Source organism: Sinocyclocheilus rhinocerous, unplaced genomic scaffold (genome assembly GCF_001515625.1).
Source record: "Sinocyclocheilus rhinocerous isolate Xijiao unplaced genomic scaffold, SAMN03320098_v1.1 scaffold1243, whole genome shotgun sequence".
Taxonomy (NCBI): domain Eukaryota; kingdom Metazoa; phylum Chordata; class Actinopteri; order Cypriniformes; family Cyprinidae; genus Sinocyclocheilus; species Sinocyclocheilus rhinocerous.
The window spans coordinates 244,951-260,705 of record NW_015626033.1 but is presented as its reverse complement, the minus strand read 5'-3'; the positions used below and the strand labels follow the sequence as shown (position 1 = coordinate 260,705).

The 15,755-nt window shown below is 36.1% G+C and overlaps 1 protein-coding gene and 1 pseudogene across 1 annotated transcript; both read left to right on the top strand.

Annotated features, from left to right (window-relative positions):
* The first annotated feature begins 10,254 nt into the window (after positions 1 to 10,254).
* Positions 10,255 to 13,971, top strand: LOC107707024 (cytosolic 5'-nucleotidase 1A-like). Its single transcript, XM_016510899.1, has 6 exons — positions 10,255 to 10,438; positions 10,734 to 10,901; positions 12,165 to 12,294; positions 12,567 to 12,689; positions 12,816 to 13,000; positions 13,142 to 13,971. The coding sequence occupies exons 1-6, from the start codon at positions 10,316 to 10,318 to the stop codon at positions 13,517 to 13,519; spliced, it is 1,107 nt and encodes a 368-aa protein (XP_016366385.1). The 5' UTR covers positions 10,255 to 10,315; the 3' UTR covers positions 13,520 to 13,971.
* Positions 13,972 to 15,293: 1,322 nt separating this feature from the next.
* Positions 15,294 to 15,755, top strand: part of LOC107707029 (retinol dehydrogenase 14-like) — a 1,712-nt pseudogene continuing 1,250 nt past the window's right edge.

Below are 15,755 nucleotides of genomic sequence, written 5' to 3'. Positions count from 1 at the left end.
CCGTGGCTTCAGCGTCTATTTTATAGTGTAGGGGGCTTCTAGAGAGCATTTGATTGGACAGAAAGTTTGATGAGAAGCTGAAGTTCGATGTGACGTCAAAAACAAATTGTTGAGCCGTTTTGGCGGAAGTGACTAACTGCAAGCTTTGAATGCTTATATCTTCTAAATGCGAATTTTGTCACTGTTTTGGAGCACACTGCCTTATAGATAACCTTAAGACTAACATATTGATACTAACACCCAAAAAACTTTAACTGTGATTTCATGGGGACTTTAAATATAGCCACATGGGCTCATGAGTACTTCAGAAAACTGCTGTCACTTACAGTCTGCTGCTGCATCAAGAAATGCAACTTGAAACTCTGTTACTCTAGGAGAAAGCTATACATCAATTCTATGCAGTTATGCCGCTGGGTTCTCTGGGCCAGAGCTCATCTCAGATAGTCAAAAAGACAGTGGAAAGGTGTGCTGTACTTGGATGAGTCCACATTTCAACTTGTTTCTGGGAAAAATGGATTTCGAGTTCTCAGTCCCAAAGACCAAAGGGACCATCCAGACTTTCATCAGTGACAGACGCAAAAGCAAACATCTGTCATGGTATATGATCACATCAGTGCAAACGGCATGGGTGACTTGCATGTGTGTGAAGGTACTATTTACATGGAGGCATATATTGGAGTTGTACAGAGAATTATATTGCCGTCAAGATGATGTCTTTCATGGGAAGTCCATGGTTATTAGATCAAGACAATGCCAGCTCTCATTCTGCATGTGCTTGTTTCGTAGACTCAGAGTGAATGTGCTAGACTGGCCTGCCTGCAGTCCAGATCTGACTCCTATTGAAAATGTATGACCAGTCATGAAAAGGAGAATCAGACAACGACAATCACAGACTGCTGAGCATCTGAAACCTTGTTTCAAGAGAGACTGGACAAAAATTTTGCTTGCAAAACTTTAACAATTAGTATCCTTAATTCCCAAACAATGAAGCATTGTATTTAAAAGGAAAGTTGATGTGACACCGTGTTAAACGTGCCTCTGTCCCAGCTTTTTTGGAGTGTGTTGCAGCCATCCAAATCAAAATTTTTTCATATTTACAAAATACATTTGCATTAAAAAAAAGGGATGGTTCACCCTAAAATAATTTTCTGCTATTATTTACTTACATGTTGTCCCAAACCTGTATTAATTTCTTTCTTGTGCTGAACACAAAAGATGATATTTTGAAGAATGTGAGTAACCAAACAGTTGCTGGTCCACATTGAATTTGATAGTAGGAAATAAATACTAAGTCACTGTGGACCAGCAGCTGTTTGTTTTTCCACATTCTTCAAAATAGCATTTATGTTCAGCAGAAGAAAGAAACTCATTCAGGTTTAAAACAAATTTTGAGTGAGTAAATGATGGTATAAAAATAAAACACGATGACAGATTTGACAAAGATGACAGATTTTTTATTTTTGGGTGAACTATTCCTTTAATGTTAATAAAACAACAAAACACAAAGAGAAAAATCACTCACTACTCTTAACTGAAAAACTTTAATACAGTTGCTTTGATAGGAATCAATCTATAGAGTTTTATTTTTATATTTGTTCATTCGATTTCTTGAATGCTCGTGCTAAATGCACCTATTGTACCTTAAAATAAAGCACTGTTGTTTTATTTGTATAATATGTGTATTTATAATGTATATCTTTGTTCTTATTTTTTAATAACAAAGATAAAATAATGACAAAGATGTTTTATCTTTGCCCACTTTGGCCTAAATATCTGCCATTCTTTTTTATATTTTGTTACCTTGAAAGGCTTTGTCTTTATAATATGGAAATTAGCTGTAATGCTCAGACAACTTGCAAAATAGTAAAAACCAACATGACAAAGGGCCGTGATAAAATCGTGAATCGTGATATTTCTTAAAAAAAATTTGATTTGATTTGATTTGAAAAAATGATATTTTTTCCATATCGCCCACCCCTACTTCATTACATAATATTTTAAGAATTTGGCTTTAATGCAGTGTTGTTATTATTATTAACATTATTATTATTATTATTATTATATAATTAATTAAATAATATTTTAAGAATTTGGCTTTAATACAATTATATTATTATTATTATTAATTTTAAGAAACATCTTGTCTTATATTATGACAAAATATATATCACTGAAAAGAGAGTCAAAACCCCGGTCAGTATTTATTATTTTTAGGTGCACGTATTCCAACATTCCAGATGTAACAACATAATTTCACAATGTTAAGAACTAGCTTTTACTCCAAAACTAGCTTACTAAATTCAGGCCTTCTAAAGGTTGATTTTGTACTGCTGCATTTCACCAGTTCTATAAACCATTCAACACCAGGCCTACAATCTCCAGTGGACATTAAAGACAACAGAGGACGGAGTGCTAACAGGGTCACTGTTGATCCTCATCAGTACTGGACTCATATCTGTCAAGTGTCCCCTCTGGATCTAGAATCAGCTCCCAGTTGTCTATATGATTATGTTTGTCAGAACACAAACTGAAAAACACTGATGCCAGACCAGCACTCTTCACCCTGAGAAGTTAAATGGGAGCACAAGAAGTGAGGAGAGGGTTAGCAAACCACCAAACACCATCATTAATCATAGCTCAGCTCCGGCCAGAGTCACTGACAGTCCATGACCACTTCAGTCAGCCAGCCCATTTGTTAACTCGGCTAAAGCTGGTTTTTATTAGTTACATGACAAACCGACTTCTAACTGTTTTACGTATTTGGGTTCTTGGCCCTATGGGGGAACATTGGGCGGATCGTGGGAATCAGGCAGATTTCAAGCTGGTTCTTTAATTGCTATGAATGTTCAGTTCAGTTGATCAAACCAATCATAATTTAGTTCTACTGCAACGAAGGGTGAAAACACTACAAAGGTTTTCCACAAATTCTGATGAAGACCAGCTATATGCTCTAAATATGATCTCAAAGGCAGCCGCTTGTGACTTGGATGGGACTTTAAAATCTTACACACTGTAAAAGAGTAAAGACGTTAGTGATTTTGGCTGACATATCAAACTTCTATTGGCAGGTGTTTACAATAAGCTGTCAACTACACTTATTCTGAGACGGTCAGAGTTTAGATTTAATATGACCTTTGACCTTTCTAGAAATTACTCAGAAGTTGGACCTGCTTTCCTACTGTTTACTTCAGACTAGTGGTTTTTAATATAGTTGATGCCAAGGATGGCCAAAATGATGACTTTTCCTAAAATATAAAAATGACATTTATGCTGTGCGAGAAAAAAAAAGCTATATTATAAAGACATGTTGTTCACAAAATGAAATAAATGAGGCTTTTATGTTGTTACTGTATCGAAGCCAAAGCAAATTACATTAAAATATCTTGCATAAAATAGACAGTATTTTTTTCAGTATCTTCTCTTCTCCACACTATTAGAGTGCAGTGCTATTTTAGCATTATTTTATAGTATTTATTAACATTTTGATTAATATTTTTGTTATTATGTTTGTTTTTTTATATTTCTATTTAGTTTACTATTTAAACTAAATAGGCATATTTAAAAAATAATAGTAATACAAATGCATTTCTCATTTTTGGTGTTGTTTTAATGTTTTCAAGTTTTTCATTGAATATTTATACTGTATTTTATTTAATCTTTATTTGACAAAAATAATTAATGATTAAGTGATTTTTTTTTAAATTGATAAAATGATTTTAACAGTTTTAGTTAACATTAACAAAACTTGTTAGACGTATACAACTTAAAATAAACATTTTCCATTTAAATCCACTTGTATAGTGTGCTTCACAATAAATATTGTTCCACAGCAATTTTCTAACATTGACAGACTTTCAAATTTTCCATACCTCCTAGAACTCCGATGCAGGCCCCCTGGGGGTTCCCAGACCCCATTTTGAAACCCCCTGCACTTAAAAATACTAAGAAATTATCTTGTACAGTAGACTTATTTCATGCATTTAAGCACGCAAATAGTGTTTTGTCACCGGATCATAGAAAATATTACAACGTTCCCACTACTCTGTGACAATCATGTTCACTCTTAATAATCTTATCGAAATAAAACCAAAAGCCATTCACAACCTCAATCTCAGGTCAACTTGTAGAACAGCTTTTCTCTCTCTGCATCCACTATAAACCCTCATTTCTGTGGCCTTAGTCACAAGTTAAATAAACGGCAGCTGCTGGCCGCACCACAGAGGGTGTTATGTAGCGGGAAACAGAATCAGGACTGATGATAGAAATCGGCCTCCATTTATGTGTAAGAGATTCCCAGGTGTGCCGCTGTGTGTAAGTGTGTGTTAGTGTGTGTGAAGTGAGAGATACCCCCACAGGATTATGGGCAATTACATCATTGCTCCAAGTCTGAGAAAGCAGTGAAGTGAGAGCTCTCATTTTTAACAGAAAGTAAAGCATTCACTCTAAGAAAGAGTATGTATTTTTGCGTGGAAACATTTAAATACACTCACATACACACTCAGTTAAAAAAAAATCCAAGATGCAATACAGTCTCGTTACATGTTCTGACGATATTAACCAGATGTAGGCTTACTGGCACATTAAGTTCACTAACACTGTATAATAAATGCACACACATATACACAGAAACTGGTATGGCCTATAAAGTGTTTTGTTTATTTTAGGCTAACCACAGCTAAAGTAGAAAAAGGGACATGTTAAAAAAGAACGAGAGAGCAGGACTAAATGTTTGAACTACATGAATAATATATGGAGAATGAAACAAGGACAGAGTGAGATGGATTTTCTGGGACACACTCAATAGCTTTGTTTTGAGCTTCCTCATGATCATATATAGTAATCTCTTTAATACACTGTTCACTATTGACTGTAATCCTTAATACTAATTAACCAGTAAATCCTGCTGAGGATCTTGTTCTTCCATTGATAGACAAAGCTAATGATCATCTCAATTGCATCTGACTGGCTGCCAAACAACATCAATTCAGTCATGGAGCATGCAATCACTTGATAATGTAAGAATGTAAACATAAAATTTTGCGTTAAATAAACACATATGGGCAATAAGAAGAAAGTACCACTAAGCAAATATAAACACCTGTACAAACTAATTTAAACATACTAGCCATCACTAATTTATCGCAACTGCAATAATTAAAATTACGAAAAATTAAAAAAAGAAATAAACAAAATATGCCTTAACATGACATTTGCCACTTTCATTTTGAAAAAAATAATATAAAGAAAGTAATATACATCACAGTAGTATACTATGGTATTATTAAAAAAAAAAACACACACTTCTTTCCAGTTGGCCAAGAACATGCTTTTGCACACAAAATCTATTAATATTTAAATACAGAGTTACGAATAATTATTTTCTGTAGTAAGAGACAGCATGTGACAGATACTCTTGATAGAACGAATATTGTATTCATCATCTTTGCATGTAAAATGGACAGCACTGTGTCACGCATACACGCACACATTGGCCATAGGTTTGATATAGATCTAGATACCGATATCAATAGTTTGCACTGTTCCTTCCTTAAATAATAGATTCTTTGTCTGCATTATAATGATGAGATCTGTGAAGTTAAGATCTGACCATCAATACCCCATCCTGGCTGACCTAGATGGTCATGACTAGCTGAACTGTGATGATGTGTTGAATTGCCAATCTTTGACATGTTAATAATAATAGCTAAATGAATTCAACAAACCAAAGGTATTTATTTAAATGGAATGCCAAATATATAAAAATCTGGCAGCATTATTCACATTTTATTTTGAAAACTTTCAGTTTTCTTATTTTCCAGTGTGTTACTTTGCGGAACATCTGCAACATATCCTTAAACAAATCAAGGTTCATGCAAAGAATTAAAAAAAAAAAAAAAACTTTATATGACACACCTACCATTTAAAATGTATTTTGTTGCAGGCAAAGAACAGAAATCAAACAACAAACGCAGCAACGTCAATATCGTGAAAACAAAAACATTCCTCAGAACTCACAAGTAAGCTGTGTTCAAGTTTCCTAATTAATAATACTGTTGTACTATTATCTAAAAATCAATTATTTGTAACCAACCTTCATCTTTGTTTTTCAGTGACACCATACACCATTGCTGTGTCTCCATGTGCATTATTCAGGCAAGAGACAGGATATATCTACCCAGGAGTTGCTTTTCCATTTGTCAAGGTAACAAAATTACAGTGAAAATGTATTTTCCTCTATTTTAACAGCATATTGTCTGTATTAATCAGTAATGCATCTTACCAGTAGACCCAGTGCTTTTTGTATATACTGTATTGTGTATGTGAGATTTATTTTCACTGAGACTTATTTTCTCTATCTGACACTATTCAGCACTGTAACTTAGTTAAAATTAGCAAAGATATAAAAGCTATTCAACTAGATGGTTTAATTTGATACAGATGTTTGCATTTACACTGTATTTTGATCAAAAAGTTGTTGTTTTTTTGTGAACTATCCTGTATCCTTCTTCCTGTTGAAGAAGAATCATATTTCTTCTTTTATTTCAACAGAAACTTGAAGAAAATAAGATGTCATGTTATTTTGCTAATCACAGTGTTGTGATGCTGTCTGTGCAGATCTGAACATTGATCAAATCTGAGATTACTGGTAAAAAAAAAAAAAAAAACTATTTGTTCATCTTAATGAGATCAAGCCTGTCCTCTACCCGTCCACAAACCCACGAAATGTTAAAGAGGCCATCAATGCAGGTGAGGCCTTAAGATTTTTTTTTCAATTTTTTTTTTTTTTTAACATTTACTTTATGTCACAGAGCAATTTCAACTGTATACAGCCCTGTTTGCCTTTATATTACTACTTACTCACTACAGCATATACTGCATTGCCAATACTGCTGCATTATGAAAGAATTCTCAAAACAATGTTCACTTTTCTTAGCCATTTTTGCAAGTACTTTTAACCAGCATAAAGCCCCGTTCACACCAAGAACGATAACTATAAAGATAACTATAAAGATAACGATATTAGCATCCACACCATCGAACGATATCGTCTGTAAGCGCACGCTCCTCTGCTGCTTTAAAGGAGACATATTATGCCCCTTTTTACAATATGTAATATAAGTCTCTGGGGTCCCCAGAATGTGTCTGTGAAGTTTCAGCTCAAAATACTCCACAGATAAATTATAATATCTTGAAAATGCCTATTTTGAGTGGAAGCAAAAACATGCTGTTTTTCGGGCCTGTCTCTTTAAATGCAAATGTGCTGCTGCTCCCCGCCCCCTTTTCCTGAATAGAGCTGCATCATTACAGCTCGGACTTGCTAAAAACATCTGTTTTGGTTCTGATTATCATGTTTATCGTGCTGAAATCATGCGTTTTAAACCCACCGAGTTTAAACTTGTGATATACGGTTTTCTGAGTGCACTCAAAGCCAAAGCGGCTGTCACAGCATGTGAGTACTAAACTAAGTTCTCAGCTGGGAAATAAATCGTATGTTTTTTTTTAGATCTGTGTGGCAGCAGCAATATACAGTAAATAAATCAATAAATCTACTGCTCTCTTGTCTCCTCTGAGGCTGGGACTCTAAACAGTGTTCTGTGCTGGTCTGTGCAGCCAAAGACAGAACAGTTAGCATGTTTTGCTCAAACTTTCGCCATGGCATTAGAACTAGTACACCATTGTCGCTTGTGAAATCAAATGACGGCGCTGTGGGTGTAAACTTACAGATTAACCCTTAAATGCATACCTTTTAAGTTTCAAAAGGTAACGAAATATGCTTTATTTTATTCTTCTGTGATTGTTCATAAAATATGAAGAGAGTTTTTTGCCATTGCAGCAGTTAGAGATCAATCCGTGCTGTATATATAGGTCCGGGTCGCTAAAGACCCCGAAATCTTATTAACAGTAGAAGTTAAATCTTACTGTAGTCTTCAAATCTGGGTACTGTCTTACGTTTTAAAATCACAAAGGGAGTTTGTTGCCATCAGGCTAACGTGACAGTCATGCCTCATGCAGCTGTAAGGTTTTCTTTCTCTTTTGTTTTTACTCGCGATATTTACAACACGCATTACATTACGTATTTCATGGCACACTCGTTTTATGCGTATTTGGCGCCACCTAGTGTTGTGGGTGTATTATTGACATGTCAAAGTCTAGACCCTGAATATAAGACGACCGCGTTTTTTCAGATGTATTTCCAAGAAAAAAATATCGTCTTATATTCGGGACAATACGTTAATGATTGGCGAAACATTCATGCATTTAAGGGTTAAGGGGCGGTAATATTATAATGAGATCCCTTTGCCACGTCACCAAGGGAGCGAAATCAGACGCGCTCGGTTTCTCAGATGCTTGCAGAAAAAGGCTGACCGAAACAAAGTTACTGGGTTAATCTTTTTCATGTTTCCTTGGTTGGTAGATGCACCGGGGACCTGATTATAGCACTTAAAACCTGGAAAAGTCAGATTTTCATGATATGTCACCTTTAAATTCTCGAGCTCGTTATAGCAGGATGGATTCTGATTGGCTGTCAATGTTTTTTATCATTTATCAGCTGGAAATTTTTTTTTCTAAAAGTGATTCCAACATATGGTTTCTCTGTGCCTTTATCGTCATAGTTGTGGTGTGGACCACCCCCAAAACAAAATCAAGACTTTGTAAAAGAGCATAATAGGACCCCTTTAATATTGAAAACCATTTATAGAACTTTATCTTTATCGTTATCTTTATAGTTATCGTCCTTGGTGTGAACAGGGCTTAAGACTGAACTGCAGACTTTTCCACATCTTCTAAGCTAATTTTGAGAAAAATCTGTGGAATGAAGCAAAAAAAAAAGTTAAACTCACTACATAAATCCAGTGCTGCAGTGAGAAACTGCCCATTAGGTGCATGGAGTATACATAATATACTATATAATAATATACATAATATTTACAGTATAAAATACAACATAAATGTTACTTCTATAACTTTTAACAGATTTTTAACCGTAAAAGTGCTTCTACTCTACACACATTGTGACTTGAAATTGTCTGTGGTAATCAAATTCATGCCACATGTTATACACAGATATTAGGTCAAAAATAAATTGTTTTATGTCTTAACTGCAATAAATATCTCTCTCTAAAAAAAAAAATACAATAACATGTTTGTGTCACATTATATTGTAGGGCCCTCTAAGAGACTTTTTCAAAGCATTGGCATTTCTCCAGGAGCTGTTCAATTTATAAAAAAAATTTAAAAAAGCAAAATAGTCCAATCCGTACCTACTTGGTAACATCACGTGGCACAAGTAGTCCTGGAATCAGAGCCCTAAAGACTCTTCGGGGGAACAATCTGGAGATAAATGAGGCATTCTTTCTGAGTGGTGCCCATAAGAGCCTGTGCTGAAAGCACTCAAACTTCATATATCCCTTGATGACCAGATGTCACATGTTAATGGAGCCCTTCGATATAGGGTTATTGGTGCCCATGTACCTTATGGTGTGAGGAATGAGTGAGAATAAAGCCTATCTTATTTGTAAAGGGGTGACAATACCATACAGCACCATACTTTCTTCTGCAACATGATCTATAATGTCAGGAAGGATACATTTGGTAATTATTTCCAGTCTTGTTAAGGCTTAGTGTAAATTAAATTAAGGCAAATACTGATTTTAAGGTATTGTTGAGCTGGTGATTATATTTTAATGGTGAAATGAATCAATAAATCATTTTCTAAATGGCTTTTTCTTTGTCCAGGATTCTTCCTATTAATGAACAGAGAATATGAAGACACTATATTTTCTCTCTTTTTTTTAATCATATAAAGAAGGTATTTTTAACCTTTGCTCTGAGGACAAGTTTTTTTATTTATTTTTTTTAAACCAAGATGTGTCATTTAATTGGGGCAAATAGTAGATGTAAATAAGAAGTAAAAGGCGGGTTATTGTTTACTATACTGTAATTATAAACTAATTCTACACAATTATAGCTCCAGATTAATGAGCATCTAACCTTTATCTTATTTTATATTTAGGCTATTTGTGATATGTCAACACATGGTAACTAAAAGTACATATGTCTCCAGACAAAATAAATGTTACATTTAAATGATGTAGTGAAGTACATTTACAATGACACTTTTAGAGCATTATGAAAAATTGGAGCGATGTAAATATTTAATTAATTAGTTATTTATATATGTAGCTTTTTGAATCGATAAGTCAGACGCTTGCCCAGGGCTTGTGACGTCACTGGGTCGTGTTAATGCTGAGAGGAACTCAACTACCGCAGCAAAGGACGCAGGACACAACAGTCTCCCTGCCACCATAACATTATGAGCAAACCTGAAGGCACTGAGAGAGGAGGACAGTCCAACTCCGACAACAGCGAAGAAAAAGACTGGGCAGCTGTCAAAGCATTATTTGACAACGCGAAAACAACGAAGAAGCCCCGTCCGGTAAGAGATTGTTTGTGTACAATAACTGTGAATGACAGCAGCGTCTCCCGCATCCAATACCCAATCTACAATGCTAGCAATAATTCTAGAAAAAAGCTTATATTATACCAAAGATGGCTGTCTACACTGAAAGCGAGCGCGTTCTAGCGCGTCGCGTTCTTCGCTTGCAGAATCGATGGTGCGTCATTGCGCCAGTGACAGCAGCGCTGCACATAGCTACAGGTAACTGACCACATAGAGCAGCTTGGCTGTCGTCTACAGCTATTGTAAACATTTGCTTGCTTTTAACTTGCAGCCCAAACCCAGCAACGCTGTAACCATTGCGGTGTCCTCGCGAACGCTGTTTAACATGGTGAAGGAGAGGAAGGTGTTTGAAGAGGAGGGGCTGGAGAGGTACGTCGCGCACCAGCTGGAGCTCGAGGACCAGCCTTTTACCCCAGGGGTCTCGTTTCCTTTCGTTAAGGTAACAACAGGTTTAAGAACTACAATATGTAAAATAATGGTACTACTATATTCCAAAACGATCTAACGCTGTCTGAACATAACACTCACCCTACCTCCATCAGCACCTGTCGATGCCACAGGTAATGCAACTGGACAATTGTATATAGAGTGCAATGGTGGCCACCCCAACTTTTCAGTATTTTTCCCATTATTTTTATTTTATTTTAAGTTGTTATTTGAAGACTTTGGTTTGAAGTATGTGTACAGCTTTATCGCTTCAATCCCGCATTGTGAAGGACAATCAAATGAAAAACTTTTTACTCTGAATAGTTCTTTTGTCATGATTTGTTTGTTTCAATACTCTGAATTGGGTAGATTTTTTGCAGAATCATGAGTAATATAGCTTTTCACCATGCAGGGATACTACGGTTAAACAAGATTTAAAAGCTATGCATACATATACCATCGCATGCATATAGCATCGATTTACAACCTCATAGCTCTCAGTAGGTCAGGCTTTTTAGATTATCATCCAAAATCAATTCTCCTATGGAAAAAAATGAATTGGATTTTTTTATGTTCAGAACCTGACTGATGCACTCTATAGCAGCACCTCGCAACACACCTCGGTTCACATCATCTAGGTATATTACTCCTGAAATCTCCTTTGGTATTGATTACAAATGACATGACTAAAAACTGTATTCAGTAATATAACCATGTAGATAAAAACCTTTTAGGTAATATAATTTGATTACCTTTGATCTAACTCCTTTTTTTTGGTGTCACACAAGAATAGTGTATATGTATAGAAATTGTTTATTAGCACTGACAGCTATTAATTTTGGCACAAATAGTAAGAAAGAAAAAAAAGAATGAATGAACGAATCAACCAACCAACACTGACAACCCCTAGCACAAGTACTCCAGTATGAACCTGACACATGTCAGATAAGCTGGTTGGGCCAGTTAGGGCCAATTAAATTTGCACTGATGCAAATCTATGGGAAAATTTGTAGAGCAACATGGAAAACAAATGTGTCCTTTCACTTTTGTTCATGGATGGACTTTAGTCCTTTTTATTGCAGGGCAGGACTCAAACACTAACAATCAAGACTCAAACATAACAGCATTATTGTGTCCTGCCCACAGTTTATGGTTAAAAAATATAATATATTGTTACACTAATCTACCATTAATCACATCAGTATTGCCTAACGTGGATATCCTTAGATATCAAGGGCCATGCCTTTAGTATTTACTGTGTTTTTCTAATCGACAGGCCCTGATGAATGTAAATGCTCGTTTGAGAGAACTATACCCAGACAGCGAGGAGCTGTTTGATATTGTGCTGATGACTAATAATCACGCCCAGGTCGGAGTTCGCCTCATCAACAGCATCAATTACTATGGTAATAACATTTACTAGCCTACAATTTAGCCTTTGATAGCGATCATCATTTCATTCTTTAAAAGATCTTTATTCTACACAGACATAGACCAACATGCACCAAGAAAAAGGAAAAAAGTCTGTGCAGGCACACAGATCAAAATTTGGATAAAGACCGCTACAATGATTTACATAATTTTTTCATAAGGTTTCATAAGGTTTGCAGCAAGCAAATGCATATGTACTGCATTCTACATACTATACAAACAATAATTACATAAATTCTCTCTGCAGATCTAACTATAGAGAGATTTTGCATGACGGGTGGAGAGAGTCCAATTGGTTACCTAAAGGCCTATATGACCAACCTCTACCTGTCCAAAGATTCAAAGAAGGTACAAGAAGCTATCGAAGAAGGTATTTTAAAAAAATTATGCATTGTGATCTAAATGGGATTTTCATTTCACTGAAGAAGAAAAACTTTAAAGTCTTTAAATTAGCTGAACATGAAGCTATATTTGCTTTAAATGGCCATTTTCACAGGAATAGCAGCTGCCACAATGTTCGCCTGCGACAGTGAGAATGAGCTCAGTGACACGCAACTGCGTGTAGCCTTCGATGGAGATGCAGTTTTGTTTTCAGACGAGTCTGAGATTATTGTAAAGGAACACGGATTGGACACTTTCTTTAGGCACGAGAAAGAGTTTGAGAACAAGCCTCTTGCTCAGGTAAACTAAGACTGGGTAACATACTAATAACTACTAATGTTCATTATTAATACTGTTACTAATATTTTCTCCATCATGTCGTGTTTGGAGCATGCAATGTCCTTTTTATCCTTGATTTGGCATTGCATCATCCTCTTTTAGGGCCCCCTGAAATGTTTCCTGGAAGCACTGGGTAAACTCCAGCGCAAGTTCTATGCAAAAAGCCAAAGAAACAGCTGCCCTATTCGCACTTACCTCGTCACAGCTCGAAGTGCTGCCAGTGCTGGGGCCCGCGTTCTGAAGACCCTACGGAGCTGGGGGTTGGAGGTAGACGAGGCCCTCTTTTTGGCTGGGGCTCCTAAGGGGCCTCTCTTACAGAAGATCAGGCCTCACATCTTCTTTGATGATCAGATGTTTCACATCGAGGGTGCCCAGGAGCTTGGTACAATCGCCGCTCATGTGCCCTATGGGATTGGACAGAAGTATCATAAGGTGAAACGCATAGATACAAGTGATGCAGAAAAAAATGAAAAGATTTGATTATCAAATGCAAACGTCCCAATTCTTTAGGTACCTCAACACCTATTCAGTGTCTTACATTTGATCTATACAACAGCTAAAATATAAATGTTTACTTATATTAATAATGAGCAGGGAAGTGAAGCACATGCATGAAAGTCTCTGCAAGTTATAGGTAATTGTATTTATTTATTTGGTTGCATCAGAGAGAGTTTTGAACCTTGATCTATACAGATAGTTTAAGTTAAATGGATTGCTGGAAATATAAATACAAAGAAGCTACGATGCTCAAAATGATCTAGTATATTATGTACTGTACTAATGCGTCAGCACTGTGAGGTTAAACTACATGCTTCAGCCCTTTCTTTTTCTTTTTCAAAGAGAATAATGTGCAATTAGATGCATTTACCAATCTTTATGCCTTGATCACTATGATTTTTTAAAATGTTTAATCAAGAGTTTAATTTAGAATATTTAATTCTATCTCAGGGAACGGTCGCCGTGATTTTGCCAAGACAGACATGTTCCTGGATCAACATCTTTTGTTGATCCTGGATCAACATTACGGTTCAAAAATACTTAACCCAATCCCCACCCCTAAACTTATGCTTACCCATCATTTTTTCCTAAAATCAGAGGGAAATGATAGCTGATTAACAAGGGTGTAGAAGCGCCTAATCCTGATTGTAAGCCTAAAACTGACATTTCCTGAAAAGTTATCTCTCAATTCTGATTGGAATGATGTTCCAGGATCAACAAGGATGTTGATCCAGGAACATGTTGTACTTGGTCAAATCACGCTCACCCTCAGGGTCCATGCATTGCAACTATCTGTATTTTATTTATAGTGCAAGATGTTATTCTTCAAGGTAAATTTAGCAGATGTTTACCTACATTTAGATGTTTTGTTGTAACTTCTTCACTGCTGTACTTCGATATTCAGACTCAATCCTCAGGCAGTTTCCTTCACTGATGTGTGTGTTATCCACCACCAGTGTTCCTGACAGACCTTGCCACAATAATAAATGAACTAAAACACTGAAATAAGGATAAGAGTGTGAAGAAACTGATATATTGTATTTACAATGTATTATCCCTGTGTGTTTACCATGAGGTGTATGTATGTTTAATTTTGTTTTGTCCACAAAACAAAAATGTGTTGTTGACTGTTAAACACTGAATTTATTCATTATGATGATAACATAAATGAGTGATCTTATTTGGCTTGTGGTTTATCTAGAGCTATTTAGTTTGTAGTCCTAAAACACAGATTTGAATACAAACATAGGTTTAGGAAAAGAGGTTTAGGAGTTTATGTACTTGACAAATTAGACAAATGTTGTAGTCCTTATGTGGCAACTTCTTAGCAAAAAATAATAAAAAATATAAAAAATCATACACAAGCGGTTATTCTCTCTTTAAACATATTGCTCTTTACTAAAGGCTATATTTTAACTTCATGTCTATTGTTAATGAAAAGGCAATTTCAAGGTTTTTTAGATGTTATTAATTTATCTCAAACTGTAATCCCTGTTCATCTATTACTGCGGACACATGTGATTTGTGCTTTCATTGCTTGTATATAACCAAAAAGCAATACACATGCGTTGCGACCGTAGACTGTATAAAAACGGTTGCGACATAAGCCGCTATGAATTCTGGGTAATGTAGTTCAATAACATTCCCGTTACTTCCCACATGTGTGGTTGTTTACGCCTACAAACCTGATCATGACCTGGACGTTGTTGATGGCCCCAGAAGGATCAACAGTCAAGCTATTCCCCATTCTAAACATTTGGATGAAGGCGTCGATATGTTGCGGGGCAAAACTATTATCGTGACTGGGGCAAACAGTGGCATTGGAAAAGCCACGGCCGCGGAGCTGCTGCGGTGTCAGGGCCGAGTGATCATGGCATGTAGGGACCGAGAACGGGCGGAGAAAGTAGCCCAGGAGATCCAGCAGGAGGCCGGAACAGAGCAAGGGGAGCTAGTGATCAAACTCTTGGACCTGGCGTCGCTTAAATCTGTCCGTATTTTTTGCGAAGAGATAATGAAGGTACTAACGTTACATCAAACCAAGCACAGAGCATTTGTTTCTCTTTTCAGATATTTAGAACGCTCCAGTAAATATAGGGCACGCGTAGCACGCTTTGGTCTAATTGTTTTCAACTAAGAACAAGTGCACAATACCAACAGCCAAACAATTGTGCGCGAACATCACGCGCTTTTATGTGAATGATATCACGCTCGAGAAGTT

Excerpts from the sequence above, each read along its gene's own strand:
- LOC107707024 (XM_016510899.1), top strand. The coding sequence starts at position 10,316 with ATGAGCAAACCTGAAGGCACTGAGAGAGGAGGACAGTCCAACTCCGAC. Across the intron at positions 10,902-12,164 it reads TCTCGTTTCCTTTCGTTAAG|GCCCTGATGAATGTAAATGC; the intron begins GTAACAACAGGT and ends TCTAATCGACAG. Across the intron at positions 12,690-12,815 it reads ACAAGAAGCTATCGAAGAAG|GAATAGCAGCTGCCACAATG; the intron begins GTATTTTAAAAA and ends CCATTTTCACAG.